Source organism: Salmo salar, chromosome ssa21 (assembly GCF_905237065.1).
Source record: "Salmo salar chromosome ssa21, Ssal_v3.1, whole genome shotgun sequence".
NCBI lineage: Eukaryota > Metazoa > Chordata > Actinopteri > Salmoniformes > Salmonidae > Salmo > Salmo salar.
Genome location: NC_059462.1, coordinates 16,866,538 through 16,885,645, shown reverse-complemented (window position 1 = coordinate 16,885,645; position 19,108 = coordinate 16,866,538). Strand labels below are relative to the sequence as shown.

General features: G+C 43.5%; 2 protein-coding genes across 6 annotated transcripts in view; both read right to left on the bottom strand.

Annotated features, from left to right (window-relative positions):
- Nucleotides 1–659: 659 nt before the first annotated feature.
- Nucleotides 660–4,069, bottom strand: cdca7a (cell division cycle associated 7a). Its single transcript, XM_014164030.2, has 10 exons — nucleotides 3,788–4,069; nucleotides 2,860–3,003; nucleotides 2,633–2,743; nucleotides 2,294–2,518; nucleotides 2,126–2,200; nucleotides 1,859–2,029; nucleotides 1,558–1,692; nucleotides 1,289–1,438; nucleotides 1,053–1,189; nucleotides 660–949 (listed from the first exon to the last, which is right to left on the bottom strand). Exons 1-10 carry the CDS (start codon nucleotides 3,806–3,808, stop codon nucleotides 919–921), a joined length of 1,200 nt encoding a protein of 399 aa, XP_014019505.2. The 5' UTR covers nucleotides 3,809–4,069; the 3' UTR covers nucleotides 660–918.
- Nucleotides 4,052–19,108, bottom strand: part of LOC106581757 (mitogen-activated protein kinase kinase kinase 20) — a 38,553-nt gene continuing 23,496 nt past the window's right edge. For 4 of the 5 annotated variants that reach the window (XM_045704483.1, XM_014164026.2, XM_045704484.1 and 1 more), the window contains 10 exons: nucleotides 14,511–14,646; nucleotides 9,818–9,862; nucleotides 9,666–9,696; nucleotides 9,413–9,552; nucleotides 9,215–9,277; nucleotides 9,035–9,127; nucleotides 6,782–6,898; nucleotides 6,420–6,494; nucleotides 5,577–5,730; nucleotides 4,052–5,438 (listed from right to left, as the gene is read on the bottom strand). In XM_045704483.1, coding sequence (XP_045560439.1) covers nucleotides 4,729–5,438; nucleotides 5,577–5,730; nucleotides 6,420–6,494; nucleotides 6,782–6,898; nucleotides 9,035–9,127; nucleotides 9,215–9,277; nucleotides 9,413–9,552; nucleotides 9,666–9,696; nucleotides 9,818–9,862; nucleotides 14,511–14,646 — 1,564 coding nt within the window. In that variant the 3' untranslated portion in view covers nucleotides 4,052–4,728. Of the gene's footprint in view, nucleotides 5,439–5,576; nucleotides 5,731–6,419; nucleotides 6,495–6,781; nucleotides 6,899–9,034; nucleotides 9,128–9,214; nucleotides 9,278–9,412; nucleotides 9,553–9,665; nucleotides 9,697–9,817; nucleotides 9,863–11,529; nucleotides 13,371–14,510; nucleotides 14,647–19,108 lie in introns of those variants that run through there. The other variant, XM_014164028.2, reaches the window with a different exon arrangement.

Below are 19,108 nucleotides of genomic sequence, written 5' to 3'. Positions count from 1 at the left end.
CATTCTCAAAGGCTTAATAGCAACGAGCCACCCAAGATTTACCTCACGACATTTCCTGTGTAGTACCACACACTGGACGCAAAATACCGGCAATAACTTTCATTGCCACTCGAGTGACACCTGAGAACATTACCATTTGCACTGTAAAACATCGTTGGGAAATGAAAGGAGAGAAAAAGACCAGAGCAACAAAGTGCTATAATAGGATAAATGATTTACAGGTATGAGATTCCCATTACGGACTGCTAATTGTTTCCACACCATTAGTGACAGTTATCTAATGAAGGATTTAACCAGGCACTGTAGTATATCCGTTTCTCTCTGTTCAGGAGGAAATAGCCCCCACTAGCTGTGCCCTTTCCACCCTCACCACCTCAGGGGTACAATGGGACAATGGTGGACTACCGAGCAGAGTCAAAAGTGACATTGGGAAGAGAGAACATACTCTAACATTCTCAGAGTTAGCACGAAACCGGTCTGGATTTCAGGCTAACATTCCACTCCTTGTACTTCGTGTCACATGCCAAACATTGTGGAACGTTAGCACAAACGGACGAACACTCCCAGGCTAGCTGAGACTTATTACAAACTGCAAATAAACCTTATTGAAGTTTAAAGCTAATCGTCTTATACAAAAAAAAATGACGACTCAAGTACAATTCACAGAGGACAACCAATTTATACATAGTTTTTATCCAAACTTGCAGGTTAAAAGTGTGAATGTCACAGGCAAACGTCACAGTATAAACATACCACTCACGTAATTGACAGTAAAACTGTACACATTTAAAACAATGTAAACATTTTCAGAATCAGGAGCAATAGAAAAATCTACTGTTTTGCATTATGGAATATAAAAGCCATATCACATGACAACATCGTCAGTCAGGTCCAGAATCCGGTTACATTCTCCACGGTTTACTGGCTCTCTTCCATTTCCTTCTTCAGACTGCAGAGACACAGACATCTTTAATTCCCAACACAGTAGCAGTCAAAGTACTAATACGACTGCAAGACAAAAGGTTTTAGTTCATAAGTAGAAAGAGCCTTACCTCTTGAGATAAGAATGGACGTTGTCGTAGCCGTGGTATTTAGCCAGGTAGACCAGGACTCCAGTGGCACAACGACCCTCTCTGGCTCTACAGAAGCTGCAGTTACAGATCCCTCTGCACGACGGACACTCCCACTCCTGCAAGAGATCAGGGCAATGTCAACCAAGGCTCCATTCTCTTGACAAAACAGTCAAATAATCTGTCGATGGCTCGGAGAAGAAGAGTACAGCACTTACAGGATCCAGCAGGGCATCACGGACCTCCTCTCCATAGCGGTTGCGGAGACACGGGCCACAGAACTGACCCCTCACCCCCACACACTCCGGGTTACGGCAGTTGGTCTTGGTGTCGACCGTTTTCTGGCGGCACTGATGGCAAGTGGACCCCTACAGCAAGAACATTAGAGGGGTGAATTTGGTGAACGTGGCTGTATGAACGCGACTTAACAGAAATCAAACTTTGAAGACAGGCGTTTGAGAACCACTGTAGGAGAAAGGGAACTTACAGTGGATCGGTCGTAGACCTTCTGCCGCACGTTGTCTGCGATCAGATCCAGCTCCGTCTGGGAGATGTCCTCCACAGGCCGCACCACATGAGGAAAGGCCAGGAAACTGTTGTAGCTGCACCGACGGGGCTCCTTCTGTAAACACACAAATATATCAACCAAACTGTCAATTCCCGGAGTTCGGTATTCACCATTTCTGAAAGGACAAATCAGGAAACGGTGGGAGATTAATTTCTTTCTTCGCTTTACTTGATGTTACCAAACGAACGCTGAGGTCAACAAGGGTGTGTGCGTCACTCACTTCCTCGTAGTAGCGGCTCCTGCGCACCAGGCTGAACTTGTCCTCTTCTTCCTCCTCTGATGGGGGGCCGTCCACCAGGGAGCGGGAGCGAGTGTGGAGCCTAGAGGAACGCTCAGGGTTCCTCCTGCAGGGTCCAGGGGCTCCCAGAGACCGGCGTGGGGTGCGACAGGGCTACAGAGGAAACAAAAACGCATTAACTACAGTCCAAAAATGTAAATGGTGGTAGCATATTTCATCAGTACTATCCCTCCATATAGTCTCACTCACCACATTCATCATGGGCAGGGATGTTCTTCTAGGGAAGCCAGGGATTTTGTTGAGTTCTGCCATCAGCTTCGCAAGCTAAACAAAATAAACGGAAATAACATAATTAGCACTCAAATGTCCCTCGGCAAGCTACAGCCACAACGACTTCTCTGAATGATTCTGTCGTACCATGGCTTTGTTCTCCCTGATGTTAAGCGCTCTCTTGTCCATGAAGTTGTCTCCCTCGTCAGTGGTCTGTTTGGGAGCGACTTTGGGCTGTTTAGGGGGCTCTGCTGCAATAGTCTTCTTCTGGCTGGCCCTCCTGGTGGGGAATTTCATGGCCACTTTCAGAGTTTGGGACCGGCGGCCCCTCTTCCGCGGCGTCACTGATTCCTCAGACTCAGAGTCCACTCTCTGAAGTACACAGTACATTTGTCTGAGCACACATTCTGAAATGTTTTTTTGTGTATAGTAGCCACCATTGCGTAGTAACATTAAGCTTCGTAATATCAATACAAAAAAACACACCATTTCACTGCTGAAGGCCTTCTCAAACCCACTGAGAGACTCTCCCTCCGAGCTGGCCTCAAACACCTTGGCTCTCTCCGCCACCTTCTTAGCTTCCCTGAAGCTACTTTTCTGTGGAAAGTGAAAGCACAACCTTCAGTTAGTTTCATCAACAAATAACTCATTCGATGAGTGAATATGGTCAAACACAGATTGTAAACGGGGTGAAATGTGGCAATTTGCCTTACCGTGTTAGCAAAGCCACCGTCAGAGCCAAAGCTGTCACAACTGTCATCTGATGAAGAAGAGGATGTCTCCATGGGCACCAGAGGTACATTACGGAAACTCCGCAAACCCATCCTGGTGGAGGGAGGCTGGGGGGCCCGCTGCCGCTGGAGAGACAAGATGAACGAGTCAGGAAAAATGTAATGGATCGACTGGAAGCTCAGACCACAGATACGTGAACAATGTGAGTACTAGTAGTTTTGGAAAGTGCCTGCACACTGCCGCCCTTCTGGACAAGGAGAGAAGCAGCAATACCTATGGTGATAGAGATGTGACTGCAAGATTCAACAATGGAAGCTCGCACGGTTAAACCATATCAAGGCTACATTGACAGAAATGTATCTTTTACAAGGTCATTGAAGCTAGCTAGTTAACGTTAGGTGGCTATACAAAGGAGTGTGATTAGCCAAGTAAGACTTACTTTGATGGTGGCCAAAACCGACATTTTAAATGGAAAAACTTTTGCCAGAATAAAATCTAAATCTGTGTAGCCAAAACTATGTGGTATAACTACTGTTAGATAGTAGACATTGAAATTGTTATAACATCCAAACTGGCTAGATTCAAATGACAACTACATGGTAACTAGGTAACGTTAAGCCTTTAGGATACTGGATTTGAAGCAAAGCAATGATTGCATTGCAACCCCAATAAGACCTAGGCCGTCTGTAGCAGCTTTTGCATAATATAGCGAAGGCAACAGGTTTACTAAAATGTGAGCAAGAAAATAAGAGCCTAACGTTAAGTTCACCACAGCAGAATTGTTGCCATGTAAAGTTAGCTACTTAGCATTACATTCCCTGCAGCTATAAAATCCTATAAGTAAATTACCCTGTTATTGTTTGATATATTAAGATAAATATATATTATACTCTAAGAAACATGGATTACCTTAGAGCCAGATGGACGCATTTTGTTTTCTTTAAAGTTTTCTGCAAAGAAATTCAGTCAAAACTCGAGTACAAGTTTCTGCAGTCCTTTTATGAATGCAGAGAAACCCCACTAATCCGAAACTAGCAGACGCTGGCTGAGAAATCTCCCGCGCCAGGAAAGTGTCCTGAAAGCTGTATAAACTTTTGTTTCAAAAGACGGTCTAAAAGAAAAATAGAACCCACAAATATACGCCACATAAAATGTGAAAGAATCTTTAGAAAATACCGCTGGTGGACAATTTTATTTTTTGTGCACATTTTTTAAAACATTATGTCATATACGGATCCACCAACATCTAACCTTTCAAGTACTAAGCCGTGGCGCGAAATCACAAGGTCTACATTTGCCTAAAGGGGCGGGTTTATAGAAAAACTCCCGCGTCCTTTCCGTCAGGTGTTGTCGTGGCGTCCTTGTTTAATGAAATAATACTTTGAACTTTCATGTATGTTTTTTTTTTTTACCCAACATATAGTTATAGACTATAACAAAAAATCTATTCAATTTATGTATCCATAGGTAGATTCACTTTTTAATATTGTAGTAAAATAATTATCTAGCTATACAGTATATCTCATATATAAAAAGATTAGGACAATGTAGGCTATACAATTTACAATAGGCTTATGTACAATAGTTCACAATATACAACTACAAATGATATGTAGGCTTAAATGCTAAATCCCAAAAATATTTCAGTGCAAACAGTACAATTCAGAAATCAGCCCTAAAAGACTGAATTGGGGGCATTCCCTAAAACACAATTCTCCCTAGCTCAAATAACACCTAGAAAGATCCCCCCCAGAGAGAAAATGTATATATAGAAGTAGTGTGAAGGTTAATGTTCAAAGGAAACCTGATGTCCAGTCTGTTAAGAGATGTTAACACTTTCAAACAGCAAATTATTCTCTGCTTCGTCCACCACGGCCACCTCTACACCCTCTCCTCTGTCTTCCTCTGGCCTGTTTATTGTCCTGTCGAGGTAATCTTTTCTGGCGTTCCACTTTGATCCATCCCCCCTCATTGACTTTAGCCCCCTCTTGCTCTGTACTGGGGTTTTCCACCACCTCCGATATGCCCGGTATCACCCTGGCCCGGTTCTGACCTGCTACACTGTAATTATTGGTCCGAGGCCTCCCCATTTGCTGTGAGGTTCTGCTTGACTTATTCTGTGTGAAGTTGCCCCTTGTATGGGACCATGTGTCTCTGTTGTGTCCCCTTGTTGCACTCAATGAGTTGTCAATGCATCTTCTGTGCCTGTGGTAACCTTGCACTTCCCCGGCACTGAGCAGGCGTTCGCGCTCCAAGGCACTCTCTGAGGTGGTGCTGGAGGGGCTGCTGCCCTTTGACCCCAGGTAGAGGGGGGAGAGCATGGCGGACAGGCCGGCGGTGGGGGACGAGCTGCGGGAGCACCAGGGAGAGAGGGGGCTGTTGGGAGACCTCCGCACTGCTGCAGCGTAGGAAGAGGCCTGATCTCCATATGCAGACAGGAACTGAGACAGGGTGCGGGTTTCTGAGCCTCCGGTGGGGGTCTGGGCACCATGCTGCTGTGCTGCTGACTGGCTCTTCAGCTGCCTCTGTCTCAGGTTGTACAACCATCTGGGATCCACATCTGGAAGCAGAAAGAACATCCACTGCTAGTGTTGGCTACATAGATGTGTGCATGCATTTTGTGCATTCTGTATTTAAGACAGCTCTAAATTGATCATTTGTCAATAAAATCTGCATCCAAAACACCATAAAAAGTGACCTTTTGAGTTTGATCTGCTTCTGGGGTTTCCTTCAATGTTTAACTGAGCTGTTTCTATCAGCAACTCCACAGTCTTGATCTCATCTCGTCCACCGGTGGGGTTCCACCTCACTGCATGGGTATGTCTCGTACACCTGGGTGATCTCACATCGTTCTAGTATAGGGACACAACAATCACCGTAGGGGATTTTAAACATTGAACACATCTAGCTACAATGTATTACATTTTTAAGGCACACCACACAGTACACATGACAAAATGTGTAGAATTGCAGAAATGTTGTTTTAAAACTGGTAAATGTTCTCTCAGCCTCATGGCAAATGCGTAGAATAGTATGAGATTAGCTATAAAGCTGCACATTTTTCTCTCTGCCCCATGGCAAAATGTGTAGAATTGCAGGAAATTAGCTTTAAAACGTCAAACTTTTCTCTCAACCTCATTGCAAAATGTGTAAAATAGCATGAGAGAAGCTATAAAACTGCAAATGTTTTATGTATTTGTATTATTTATAATTTTTTATTGAATATTAAAACATACAATCTACCTGCAGTGAAGCCACTCAACATTTACAATACATTCAGTCATGTAACAGACTCCCATCCAGAGTGACACACAGGAGCAACCATGGTCAACGCCCTGCCCAAGGGCACGTCGACAGGTCTCACAACGGGGACCCGAACCAGCAACCTATCGGCCACCGGCCCAAGCTCCCAACCACCAGGCCACCAACCCTCCAAGATCCCCCCACAGTTCCCAGAGAGTTCCCTCTCCCCCTTTTCTGGACCCCCTGGAGGTAGGTTCCCTGGGGCCCTGTTCCTATAGCAGTGTTTTGACTGACTCACCTCATAATTTACAATGCAGTCAACAACCTCATTCTCCCATAGTCCAACTACCCATTTGTCCATCACAAAAGGGGGCTGCAAGGAAATAGTTTGATGTTGGTTATTAATCGTCATACATGTTACATACATGTTCGCTACTTCAATACGGCATCTTCAACACGGCAATGACATTCATTTAAGGAATAATTAAACTTATCTGAAGATACAGAAAGGGATTTTTTGTGGCATAACATTTAGCAAAAAGGTACACTCTTTCAATGATCCTAAAAAACCTTCAACAACTAAATGTAATGGACAAGGGACTGTTTTTAAGTCCTGATGCCCTTTCAGTGCATTGCCTGGAGTAATGCTTATGATCACACCTTGGTCATCTTCAGGACATCCACATCCTGTCTGTTGGCATTAAAGGTCACATCCTTGATGTACGTTATTGCAACTTCATCTCCGTCAAGTTCAATGTACATTTTCCATTTGCAGTCCTAAAAATGACAGATTGTAGGTCTTAAAAAACATGAAATAACTGCTGTCAGTTGAGAACCTAACTGCATTTTTTCCTAAACCAACAGCACAGCCTAGAGGTAGTTCCTTGTAATTGAACATTTCCGGAATGTAACATGAATTTCTATGACTAAATCACAATCATACGTGACAGAAGCACACGTTATGTTGTACATTTAGATTTTAATCCTGCTTTCACCTAGTATCCACTGTGAGTTGCCTTCAATTGAGACAAATGTATCATTTTGTTTGGCGATTGATTGCTTTCCCTGCACTCTTTTTGATGTGCTCTCAGAATCACAGAAAGGATAGCATGTCTCTTGAATGATCATAGCATGAAGGACGACATAAGTGGTAAATGAGAATGTGAACAACCTATCAATCTTTGCAGAGACATTTGTTTTATTTCAGGGGTAAATATAAGTTGCTATGGTGGATAGCTTGTATTATTTCCTGTTGGGAATAGGGTTTGCAGTATCTTAACACCTGGTGCTATTGTTGGTGAAATACACATTTGAGTAATGCTAATGTTATTCCAGTTAGGTGAAAATAAACTCGGTATTTCGATCACTGTTGCACAAGTCACATAGGGATCAAATCCTCACTAGGCAATACAAATCTGAACAAACCCCATACTCCTGCTGAATATTGCATGCTGACAAAGCAGTAATGATTTTGCCGTCCCCAAAAGCCAGCCATGAAGCCACAGGTCACTGCTTAACCACACACGGTTCACGGTGTGAGCCAATCTATTGTGTGGGGATCACAGAAGAAGACATCAAAGAAGTGGCACTAACACACTCATCTGAGGAGTCTCAGCCCACTCCTACACTGTCCCCAGGGGCTGGACCGGGGCTCAAAGGGGGAGCTAGCGCGAGGAAGGCTCAGGCTCCAAGACACACCAGGCAGCGGCCCCGTGTCGGCCCTGGGCAGTCGCACCAGGGCCCCCAAGTCCACTTGTTGGTCTAATCACTCCAGCAGAAACAATGTCTGGTAATGATGCCCAAGACCGGAGTGCGTCTGGTCTAATGGCAACTCATACATAATTCAGCACCTTTCTCTTGGCTGCGCGGTGATATCCTCATTAGTAGGGGACCCTCAGTGGTTGTCAGATGGTGGCCGCACAATCGCAGGCCCTCATTTTGTCTTTTGAGAAGTGCAGCTGCTTCCATGACACCGCCAGCAAAGAGGGGCAAAAAAAAACGCAGTGCGGGTTTGTTTTATTTAGTGCAAAAAACCTTCCAGTTTGTAAAAACAAGGCTGACATGGAACCTGACACCAGGCAGGGGGAAAATAATTAGCTCTCATTTTCTCAGCCTCCTGTTTCCTTCTCCCTGCTGTGTTTTCTACACACTAAACCACCACATGTCAGAAGAAATGGGAGGCAATTAGCAGGCTCGTTTCAGCCCCGCCGAACGCACTGAAAGGGGACTATTTATGATGGGACAATGAACAGCTGAAAGATTAAATAACATTTGCCTTTCTAAAAAGAAAACGACTTCTGACTAAATTGGCTATTTTTGATTAAATTCAAACAGCAAGTGGAGAAGCAGCCTTTCTCCACCGTCGGAGACCCTAACAAAGGACGATGAGCAAGTGGGGGTGGATGGGATGTATGGCTTTAGATGAAATATTTATTCATCTGTTTCTCTTGCAAGGATATGTCTTGAAGGCAAAGCATGCTCAGTGTAACAGTGGTCAGTGTTTGCTTGAGTTTGATGGGGACCGTAATATGCATCTTTACCTAGAGAAATAGCATCTTGAAGGAGCATTTCGCTCTTGACATACCAGTTTTAAATCTTATGACAACACCAGTTGTAGCGGTATTGTTCGAGAGGGGTAAAGATAAAGATTTTGTTTGGGTGCCAGGCAGGTATTAACCCTGCCGAAATTTAAAAGAGTAAGATAGATTTAAAAAAAAGACCGCTAGTTAGCTATTCCTATATGCATTTGAACCAGACCAGAGCTGAGACTAAAGTTTACAAAAGTTTAGTTTACAAATACATTTGAAAATGTTTGAGAAAATGACTGTATTTGGATGAAAATACATACAGGTTCCCTCCAAGACATCTTGGTTATTGGTCATAGAATATTTTCAGTGTCCGTTGAAAACCTACCGAGTGACATGTTCCTGCTTTCCAGTGGTACCCAAACACCAGCTCCAGATTAACCATCTTCCTCCTCTCCTCCTCCTCCTCTGCCCACTCATCCTGTGGAACAGAGATTTTTCAGGCTAACATATTGCGACAGTAAACAATGCCAACCATTATATAACAAAGAGAAAGGACATACAGTACCTTCATTAGTGGAGGGAAGTGAAAGAGCACCATGTAATCATTGGTTAGCTTCTCAATTTCACTCTGTTGGGAGAAAGCAAGTTATACATAGACTTAAACATGTGTGTGAGCATATAGCTCAATTGAAATAATTATACAATTTGGACACATCGTTAAATGACTGGCTAGTTCACTTTAGTTTGAAAGGTAGTATGGTACCTTGAGGTGCATGATGTGACCTTTGGACTTGACCCCCAGGTCTCGCATGTCTGTTTCCGTGAGCAGCAGCAGCCTCTTGCCTGTAATGTGGTTTTCCTTAAACAGGTCACCATACAGCTGCATGCCACTTGCCCCCTCCCCTGAGAACATGGAAAACAAATGCAAATGAAAGGACAAGACATACATGCCAAAATGAAGGGTTCATTCATTTGACCAATACCTACAGTTTGATAAAACTATAAGGTGAACATACCTGTCCCAAATATCTGCTGCATCCAAAAGTACTGTGGGGATGGAATTGGAAAAGCATTAATATTGAAATGGAGCCGCTCATATGAAGCCATGATGGTTATTAATGGCTAATTAGACAGAGGAAGTGGTCGACTGATATTTGTTGATACTGACCACATGTTCCTCTGTCCAGGAATGAATATGAAGGTTGGAAAGGAGCTGCGTGGGGGGAAAAAGAAAGACAAAACTGAAATAGTACCAGGGAATACTGCTCTAGTGGTCATATAATACAAACGTGTACAGCTCAAAGAAAGACATGCGCTGCCTATTCTTGGTGTTTGGAGTCGAACACAAATCTTGCATTTAGCATTCATGTGTGCAAGTACAAAAATCAGCGCATTTACATGCAGTATACATGACAAAATACAAAATACCTCATTCCAAGACAAGTTTACCATGCATTATAACAATGATTTGTGTAGCTATTGTGGTCTGCAATCAAGATGATTGCGTCCTAATGGTCTAACTCAAACCAACACGTGTCCAATGTCCATCTGACTCGCCTTTCATGATGCATTTCAATGATAAATCATTTACTGTTCATTAAGTGTAATCGAGCAGAAAGTAGCCAGCTAAAATAAAGATTTCATCATTATGATCATGAGGCTGATATGTGGGGATAAAAACAATGCACCGGGGGATAGATGACAAAATGAATGACTAATCTGAGCATTCAATATTTGCTTCCCACGGCATCTGATAACAGCCCCAGAGACTGAGCTGAATGGCAACCTCAACAGATCACATTCAAAGAGGGCCATTTCAGAATCAGCGTGACACATTTCTTTGCAGCCTCCTAAACTCCCTCACTCCCAGCTGCATTTTCCGTCTACTCCGGTGATATGGTTCGGAAGTCAACACATTCAAAAACCCTCCCTTGCCCTACTGCCAAAGTTCCATTACAGATATTGCCTAATTAAAGTGACATAATATCACATTTCGAGCAGCCATATTGTATTTCACAAATGACTTGCATCGTTTATTAAAATCCAAAGCATACTGTTGACAAAGGGAAACAGATCTTAATTGATATGAGGAGGGGAAAGCGGGGGAAGTCAGCAGAAATTGCTCAGCCATTGGAATTCCTTTGACAGGGAAGAGTTCAGTAGTTCACACCAATCTGCCCCCATGTGGAATGGGAGTATACTGTAGCAAGTTGATTATCCTATAGAGGCGGACAAGCATTGGAAACCTATTGGCTAGTACGCTAGTGGCTACACCACAAATTCAAATCCAATATGATTTTCAATCCCCGCAGGGGCAACTAAGCAGGCATTGTCAGCAAGTGTAACATATACAATACAAACGGGTGTGCTGCACCAAGTATGAGAAGCCCCTGTACTTCTTGTTTATTAGCTAATGATAGAAATTCTGCCATTGATTATATGTTTATTTGAATCATTGAGGACTACAGTCAACATGGGTCTAATGCAAATCAATTAATGTAATACGAGAATGATTTCAGGTCTTACATGTAAAAAAAATAAAATATATATTCCAGACCTTTTCATCATTATCATTATATATCATTATATTTCTAACACCAGTCACATTTTTTTAATCTTCTCCTGGCATAAATCTTTTCACTTGGAATGTTGTGGTTGACAAACCTTTGATTTGTGACACTATTGTGACATTATTGAATTAGTTGTTCGATTTTGGCCACTCGTGTGTCAGCAAAATGTCACGTCATCATCAAAGCTTGGTCTCCTCAATGCAACTTGCTCACATGGCTCTTTCCTCATTCAAGGTTAACAAAACTGGGAAAACCAAGAGGAAATTTGAGAAAACAGGAAGAGTGAAGAACCAAAGCAGGAAGCTCAATGTTTAATGAGAAAATGTTTATTGAGAAACAAGGAACAGTAGAGAAATTTTGCAACAAAATAGGTTCACATCAAAAAGTGGTCGGTCTGATAGAGTTATGGCACGCCATTAAATAGACACTATTGGACTAATCCAAGGAACTTGACTAATCCAAAAAATCTGACTAATCCAAGGTGATGTAGTTTGCATAGATCATATTGCAACTCTGGGCATTAGATGTCTAGAAAATACCTTCCAAAGTGATTGACTTTCACACAAGGTAGTGTATCGGTTGGTTATAGTCTGTTAATGGATGTGTTTCAGACTAGGTTTAATAACTACACAACAGTATATAAAAAAAACATACATCAACTAAGTAGAAAGAAGTCAAAGCTCTTTGGAGTCAAACAGAAAGATCCTTCATATTGGCGATGTTTAAAAGAGAAGAGCTCCTAGCATAATTTACAGGGCATTTAGTGATGACGCTCGTTAGGTGAGCTTTAATAGGCTCACTTTGGGGGTTGTTAAACACACTTTGGCCTGTGGTCAAAACTGTTGGTGCAGATGCAAACATATTTAGCTGGTAGATCTTCTTTAGCTTAGAGAAGCCCTCTAAAGAGTATTTCACATCCTCTCTCCAATGAAATACTGTTTTTCACTTCATATATCATTTGATTTAATGAAATGATTCCAGCACACGGTAGCGCTTTTACCACTGAATTAAGTGAATGAAGGTCGTATACAGTTGCCCTTGTCTATGAGAACTTAGTCCTGTCAAGGTGTGGAAGTCTAAGGTCTATGGCACACCTCATAAACATCTTGATTATATGTATCTGTAACATGCTTCTTTCAACCAGCACATGAACCAAGAATTTACTGGGGCCCTCATAGATAGACACAAACACCTACAGTGCACTTTACACCACTAAGCCATAGTATGGGGGCCTGAAATCCAAAGATTCCTGACAGTGTATAGAGAAAAAGGCACAGGAAGTCTGTAGTTTAACAGTGCTATTAGGAAACTTTATCTCTCTCTCTCTCTCTCTCTCCTGCTGACACCAGTCTGGGTCAGCTGAGGGAAACATGTTCTTTCTCATCCTGGTGAGACACTTAATCACAGCAACTACGCTCCACCACATACAGAACAAATTGGCCACTCTTAATGTCAGCAAAATGTCACTTCATCATAAAAGCTTTTGCCTCCTCCTTGCAACTTGCTCGCATGGCTCTTTCTTCACAGCATGGCACTATACATCCAGTACATTAGGCATAAATGACATCCGTAAGGGCCATGTAGGCGAAAGGTTTCTAATACATTATGTTCATACAGCGTTTGAAAAAGAATGTATGCAAAAGAAAATGGATTGTTACAAAAAATATTAGTACTGAATTATCTAATGTAGCTTGTGTCCATAACACCAGTGATGTGAGAAGGAATATGCATGGGAGCATGCTGCAAGACCACAGTTTTGACACAGACCAAAAGGATTGATTGACAGATGCTACTGAGTGGCCCACACATAGCTGGACCAATCGGTTCGCTCTAATCACTGTCGTCTGACCAGTTGAAGTTTGACATCCCCAAGGCCATGTTGATTTTGCGGCCCTCTCTGACACTGCTGGACTTGGAAGAGTTCTGCTTGGCCTGCATGTTGACCTGCATGCCAGAGTGCAGGACGGGGCCCCCCATGTCCAAGGCAAACATGTCCCCAAAGCCCTTCATCATGGCCTGCAGACTCATCCCCTCTACCTCCCCGTTACTGGAGGATGTGATCTGACACGTCATCTCCGAACTGTTCGACTCCTCCGTCTTAGACTCATAGAACGACTCAGCGCTAATCTGAGCCACCACGGGTAGGAACAGCTGAGAGGGAAAGATGGGGGGGGGGGATAGGAAGGGAAGAAGAGGGAGGAAAAGAGGACGGGAAAGAAAAGGAGGGAAGGAAATTAGACCACATACAACAAGAGGAATGATGAAAAGTGAAATCCTTTTTTTAACCAATATAAAAGGTGATTGTCAAAAACTAGAAGAGTAGAGTTCAGAGATACAGTCAATTGGGTTCAGAGAAGGTTGGATTATAATGATTGGTCTACAGGACAGATTTAAGGTAGAAGAAAGGGAGAAAACAAAGAATAAAGAGGTATTGACCTTCCTGACAATTGGAGAGCTAGCATGGCTATCTCTCAGGATGATGGCAGTCCGTGTATCAATTCCAACTCATGTCAAATTGATACCCAGGCAAAGCACCGTTAAGACAATACCAAGGCATGGCTGTAGCATGCAATTGCACAGCACAACGGACAAAACAAAGAATCTAGCATAGAACGTATTAGTGATGTGGACGTTTGGAAACCAAATCCAACCAATAAAACCAACTAGAAAGGTCATATTCAGGTTAGATGTGTTAAATTCAAATTCAATCAAATCAGGCAAAAGCAATTACAGAAACATGTGGCCAAGGTCGAGCGGTGCGTCGCTTTAGAAGCAGCACAAGGAAAGGGTAGTACAGGCACATACACATAAGCAGCAAAGACTCCCTTTTCATCCCATATCAGCGTGACAACATTGGCATTACCAGCGTTGCAATTACACTGACCTCTAATTATGACTGATCGCCAATAGGAGCTCAGTGACAGTCACACACAGAGTAGCACGATGAGCTAATACCTCTACTCAACTCAAACGCCCATCAGTGAGACTCAGTGAACCAGAGCCTTAGATTTCCCCTCCATTCCACTGCATTTCATTCCGTTCCCCTTCATTCCAGACAGACCCCGGGTCTGAAGCAACGTGAATTCTTTGCTTCTCCTTGTGACAATGTGGACAATACGTGGACCGTGACACATGGTGAAAGGTGGCGCTAAGTGACCAACACAGTGAAGGTGGTGCTAAGCTGGGGTGCTGTTCATGTTCAGTGACTAGACACAGTGTGTGGTGGTTGTGGTTGTGCTGAGGGTGTTGGTGGCGTGGTGTGCAGTGGGTATAGGCTACTGAGGAACTTACCGGGGTGTTGGACTGCTCAATGAGCTTGCGCTCCCACATCTTCAGGCGACGTTCTCTCTCCTTCAGTTCCTGCTCTTTGCTGCTCAGATCCCTCTCCAACTTCTTCAGTCTCTCCAGTGTGGCCTCGATCTCACAGCTACAGTACAGACAGCGTCGAGATGTGTTTAGAATCAAGCATCACCCACCTCATCACATCCAACTCCGCACTCACAATACGGGTGTCAAACCATTGACTTGAGATACTTGTGCTAAACTCAAATTCCCACTCATATCTCTCATTGACATCAATGCATTATACACAAAAGTTTGGAGTTATGAATGTATTTCTCAAGTTTGGATTCTGCCTTTTTAGCGATAGCCCCACGGCCTCAGACGGTAGAGGAAGACTTATAGTCCAGTGTCTTTGCTAATGGGATTCAGTAACTGAGAGTGTTCTGGTCTGCTTTGCCCAGCAGGTGGGGCTGTGTGGCGTACCACGGGGAGCCAATACAATCTGCTCCCCACAGTAACTATTTATAAACAGGCAATGTCAGGCATGTGAAGCAGACAGAAACTCCCGCCCCCCGTCCCTGCACCCTCCCACTCCTCCTGTCCCTCCACCCTCCCATCTCTACCTCAAAGACTTTCCACTCATGCTCGAAACTTTCCTCATAATTGATTCTCTTGCTTGTCGCTTTCCTGACCAACACTCTTGGTATTTCTCGTCCTCCTACCCTGCTCTTCCCTTATGGAAAAACCCCATGAATTTCACACGTGATCACATGTATTTCACATGTAATAGAATGAGATCTCATGTGATCACAAGTGATCTTATGTGAATTGAACGTAATAACATGTGACAACATGTAAAACCAACATGGGATAACAAACTACGCATGTAAAAACATGATCTCGTCAAATAAATGTGACACCATGAAACTACAACTTTTATTACACGTGAAAGTCCAAATTCCAAATGTTACGATTTTCTGTTTACACCTGAATCACTATGATAACTATAATCGTTTTTCTTGAGTGTATTATACAGAGCTGAGATTTACTTTGAAGTCCAAAGTGTAGGAATACAGGTGAAATCAGTCATTGACACAGATATGGTAGTGTAGCAGGAAGATTGGAATGCTGGGAACCAAGAGGTTGTGGGGGCATGTTGAATAATTATTTACTGTATAAAAATATAAGTATATCATCTACAGTGCATTCGGAAAGTATTCAGACCTCTTGACTTACAGCCTTATTCTAAAATTGACACAAAAAAAAGGGGTTTTAGAAAAACAGAAATACCTTATTTATATTCAGACCTTTTGCTATGAGACTCGAAATTGAGCTCAGGTGCATCCTGTTTCCATTGATCATCCTTGAGATGTTTCTACAACTTGATTGGAGTCCACCTGTGGTAAATTCAATTGGTTGGACATGATATGGAAAGGCACACACCTGTCTATATAAGGTTATACAGTTGACAGTGCATGTCAGACCAAAATGAGCCATGAGGTCGAAGGAAATGTCTGTAGATCTCAGAGACAGGATTGTGTTGAGGCACAGATCTGGGGAAGGGTACCAAAACATTTCTGCAGCATTGAAGGGCCTTGTTCACTCTGACAGAGCTCCAGAGTTCCTCTGTGGAGATGGGAGAACAATCCAGAACGACAACGATCTCTGCAGCACACCACCAATCAGGCCTTTATGGTAGAGTGGCCAGAAAAAAGCCACTCCTCTGTAAAAGGCACATGACAGCCTGCTTGGAGTTTGCCAAAAGGCACTTAAAGGACTCAGACCATGAAAAACAAGATTCTCTGGTCTGATGAAATCAAGATTGAACTGTTTGGCCTGAATGCCAAGCGTCACGTCTGGAGGAAATCTGGCACCATCGTTACGGTGAAGCATGGTGGTGGCAGCATCATGCTGTGGGGATGTTTTTCAGCGGCAGGGACTGGGAGACTAGGATCGAGGGAAAGATGAACGGAGCAAAGTATAGAAAGATCCTTAATGAAAACCTGCTCCAGAGCGCTCAGGACCACAGACTGGGGCGAAGGTTCACCTTCCCACAGGACAACGACCCTAAGCACACAGCCAAGACAACGCAGGAGTGGCTTCTGTCCTTGAGTGAATGTCCTTGAGTGGCCCAGCCAGAGCCCGGACTTGAACCCAATCGAACATCTCTGGAGAGACCTGAAAATAGCTGTGCAGCAACGCTCCCCATCCAATCTGACAGAGCTTGAGAGGATCTGCAGAGAAGAATTGGAGAAACTCCCCAAATACAGGTGTGCCAAGCTTGTAGCGTCATACCCAAGTAGAGTCGAGGCTTTAATCGCTGCCAAAGGTGCTTCAACAAAGTACTGAGTAAAGGGTCTGAATATTTATGTAAAGGTGATATTTCATATTTTTTGTTTATTTTATTTCTAAAAACCTGTTTTTGCTTTGTCATTATGGGGTATTGTGTGTAGATTGATGAGAAAAAAAATATTGAATCAATTTTAGAGTAACAAAAATGTGGAAAATATCAAGGGGTCTGAATACTTTCCGAATGCACTGTATGTCAATGTCAAATTTGTAAGTTGAAAACACTGTGGCTATTCCGGGGACATCCTAACAACTCACTTTTGTTTGCAGGGCATCATGTGAAAATGTGAATCCACATGTAAAGTGTACCAAAACCACATGGTTTCACATGATTTCATATGTGAAAGGTTATGTGATCACGTGAAAATCCACATGTGAAACTCCATGTGAAATACACTACATGACCAAAAGTATGTGGACACCTGCTCGTCAAACATCTCATTCCAAAATCATGGGCATTAATATGGAGTTGGTCCCCCCTTTGCTGCTCCAAACGCTTTCCACTCTTCTGGGAAGGCTTTCCACTAGATGTTGGAACATTGCTGCGAGGAGCATTAGTGAGGTCGGACACTGATGTTGGGCGATTAGGCCTTGCTTGCAGTCGGCGTTCCAATTCATCCCAAGGGTGTCCGATGGGGTTGAGGTCAGGGGTCTGTGCAGGCCAGTCAAGTTCTTCCACACTGATCTCGACAAACCATTTCTGCATCGACCTTGCTTTGTGCATGGGGGCATTGTCATGCTGAAACAGGAAAGGGCCTTCCCCAAACTGTTGCCACAAAGTTGGAAGCACAGAATCATCTAGAATGTCATTGTATGCTGTAGCGTTAAGATTTCCCTTCACTGGAACTAAGAGACTTAGTCCGAACCATGAAAAACAGCCCCAGACCATTATTCCTCCTCCACCAAATTTTACAGTTGGCACTATGCATTTGGGCAGGTAGCGTTCCCCTGGCATCTGCCAAACCCAGATTTGTCACGCAGCCTTCCATATGGTGAAGCGTGATTCATCACTCCAAAGAACGTGTTGCCACTGCTCCAGAGTCCAATGGCGGCGAGCTTCACACCACTCCAGCCGACGCTTGGCATTGTGCATGGTAATCTTAGGCTTGGGTGCGGATGCTCGGCCATTGAAACCCATTTCATGAAGCTCCAGACTAACAGTTCTTGTGCTGACGTTGAGGCAGTTTGGAACTCGGTCGTGAGTGTTGCAACTGAAGACAGACAATTTTTATGTGCTACGCGCTTCAGCACTCGGCGGTCCCATTCTGTGAGTTTGTGCGGCCTACCACTTCGCGGCTGAGCCATTGGCTGCTCCTAGACATTTCTACTTCACAATAACAGCACTTTCAGTTGACCAGAGCAGCTCTATCAGGGGAGAAAATTGACAAACTGACTTGTTGGAAAGGTGGCGTCCTCTGATGGTGCCACGCTGAAAGTCACTGAGCTCTTCCTTAATGACATTTTACCACCAATATTTGTCTATGGAGATTGCATGGCTGTGTGCTCTATTTTATACACCTGTCAGCAACGGGTGTGGCTGAAATAGCCAAATCCATTAATTTGAAGGGGTGTCCACACATTTTTGTATATATAGTGTATAATCACATGTGAAGTGCTCAAAAAAATTTGCTAAATGTGAAATCATGTGTATTTTCAGTAAGGGTTCTATCATTTTTTAAATACCTCTCACATTTCCTACCCCAGCACTCTAACTCACCCTTTCTTTCCCTCCCCAACTAATTCCCCCTGTCCGCTCTTCCTCTCTGAGCCAGACAGCTGCCAGAGAAACAGGGAAAAGAGTATTTTCATGCTGCTCTGGACTATGTCCAAACTGCCTTAATAGACTGCAACAAGACTGCCCTCTGAGCCATCGTTACAGAACTGTGAGCAGCTTTTGACTGTCACATTTACACAAGTGAGTGCATTGATAGCCTAATGAGACAGAAAGACACTGTTCACTGGACTAACAGTCTGTTAAGAGAGAAGAAACATACTGTACCACCATGCCAGATCTAATATAGCCGACAACAGGGGCTATGCAAACAGGGTTGGAAATGAACACCCACCACCCGCCAAATGCGGGTAGATTTTGTCATTGGCGGGTAAGAATGTCTGTTTCACCAGCCACGTTGGCGGGTGGTCACACACAAAGGCTGTCACACAGAGCATTTGGGAACAGTTTCTTTTTTTATCCAAACGCAACCTGTAGAAGTTGGTTGAATTGACAAGAAAAGCTACTAAAGTGTGACTTTGTCCTC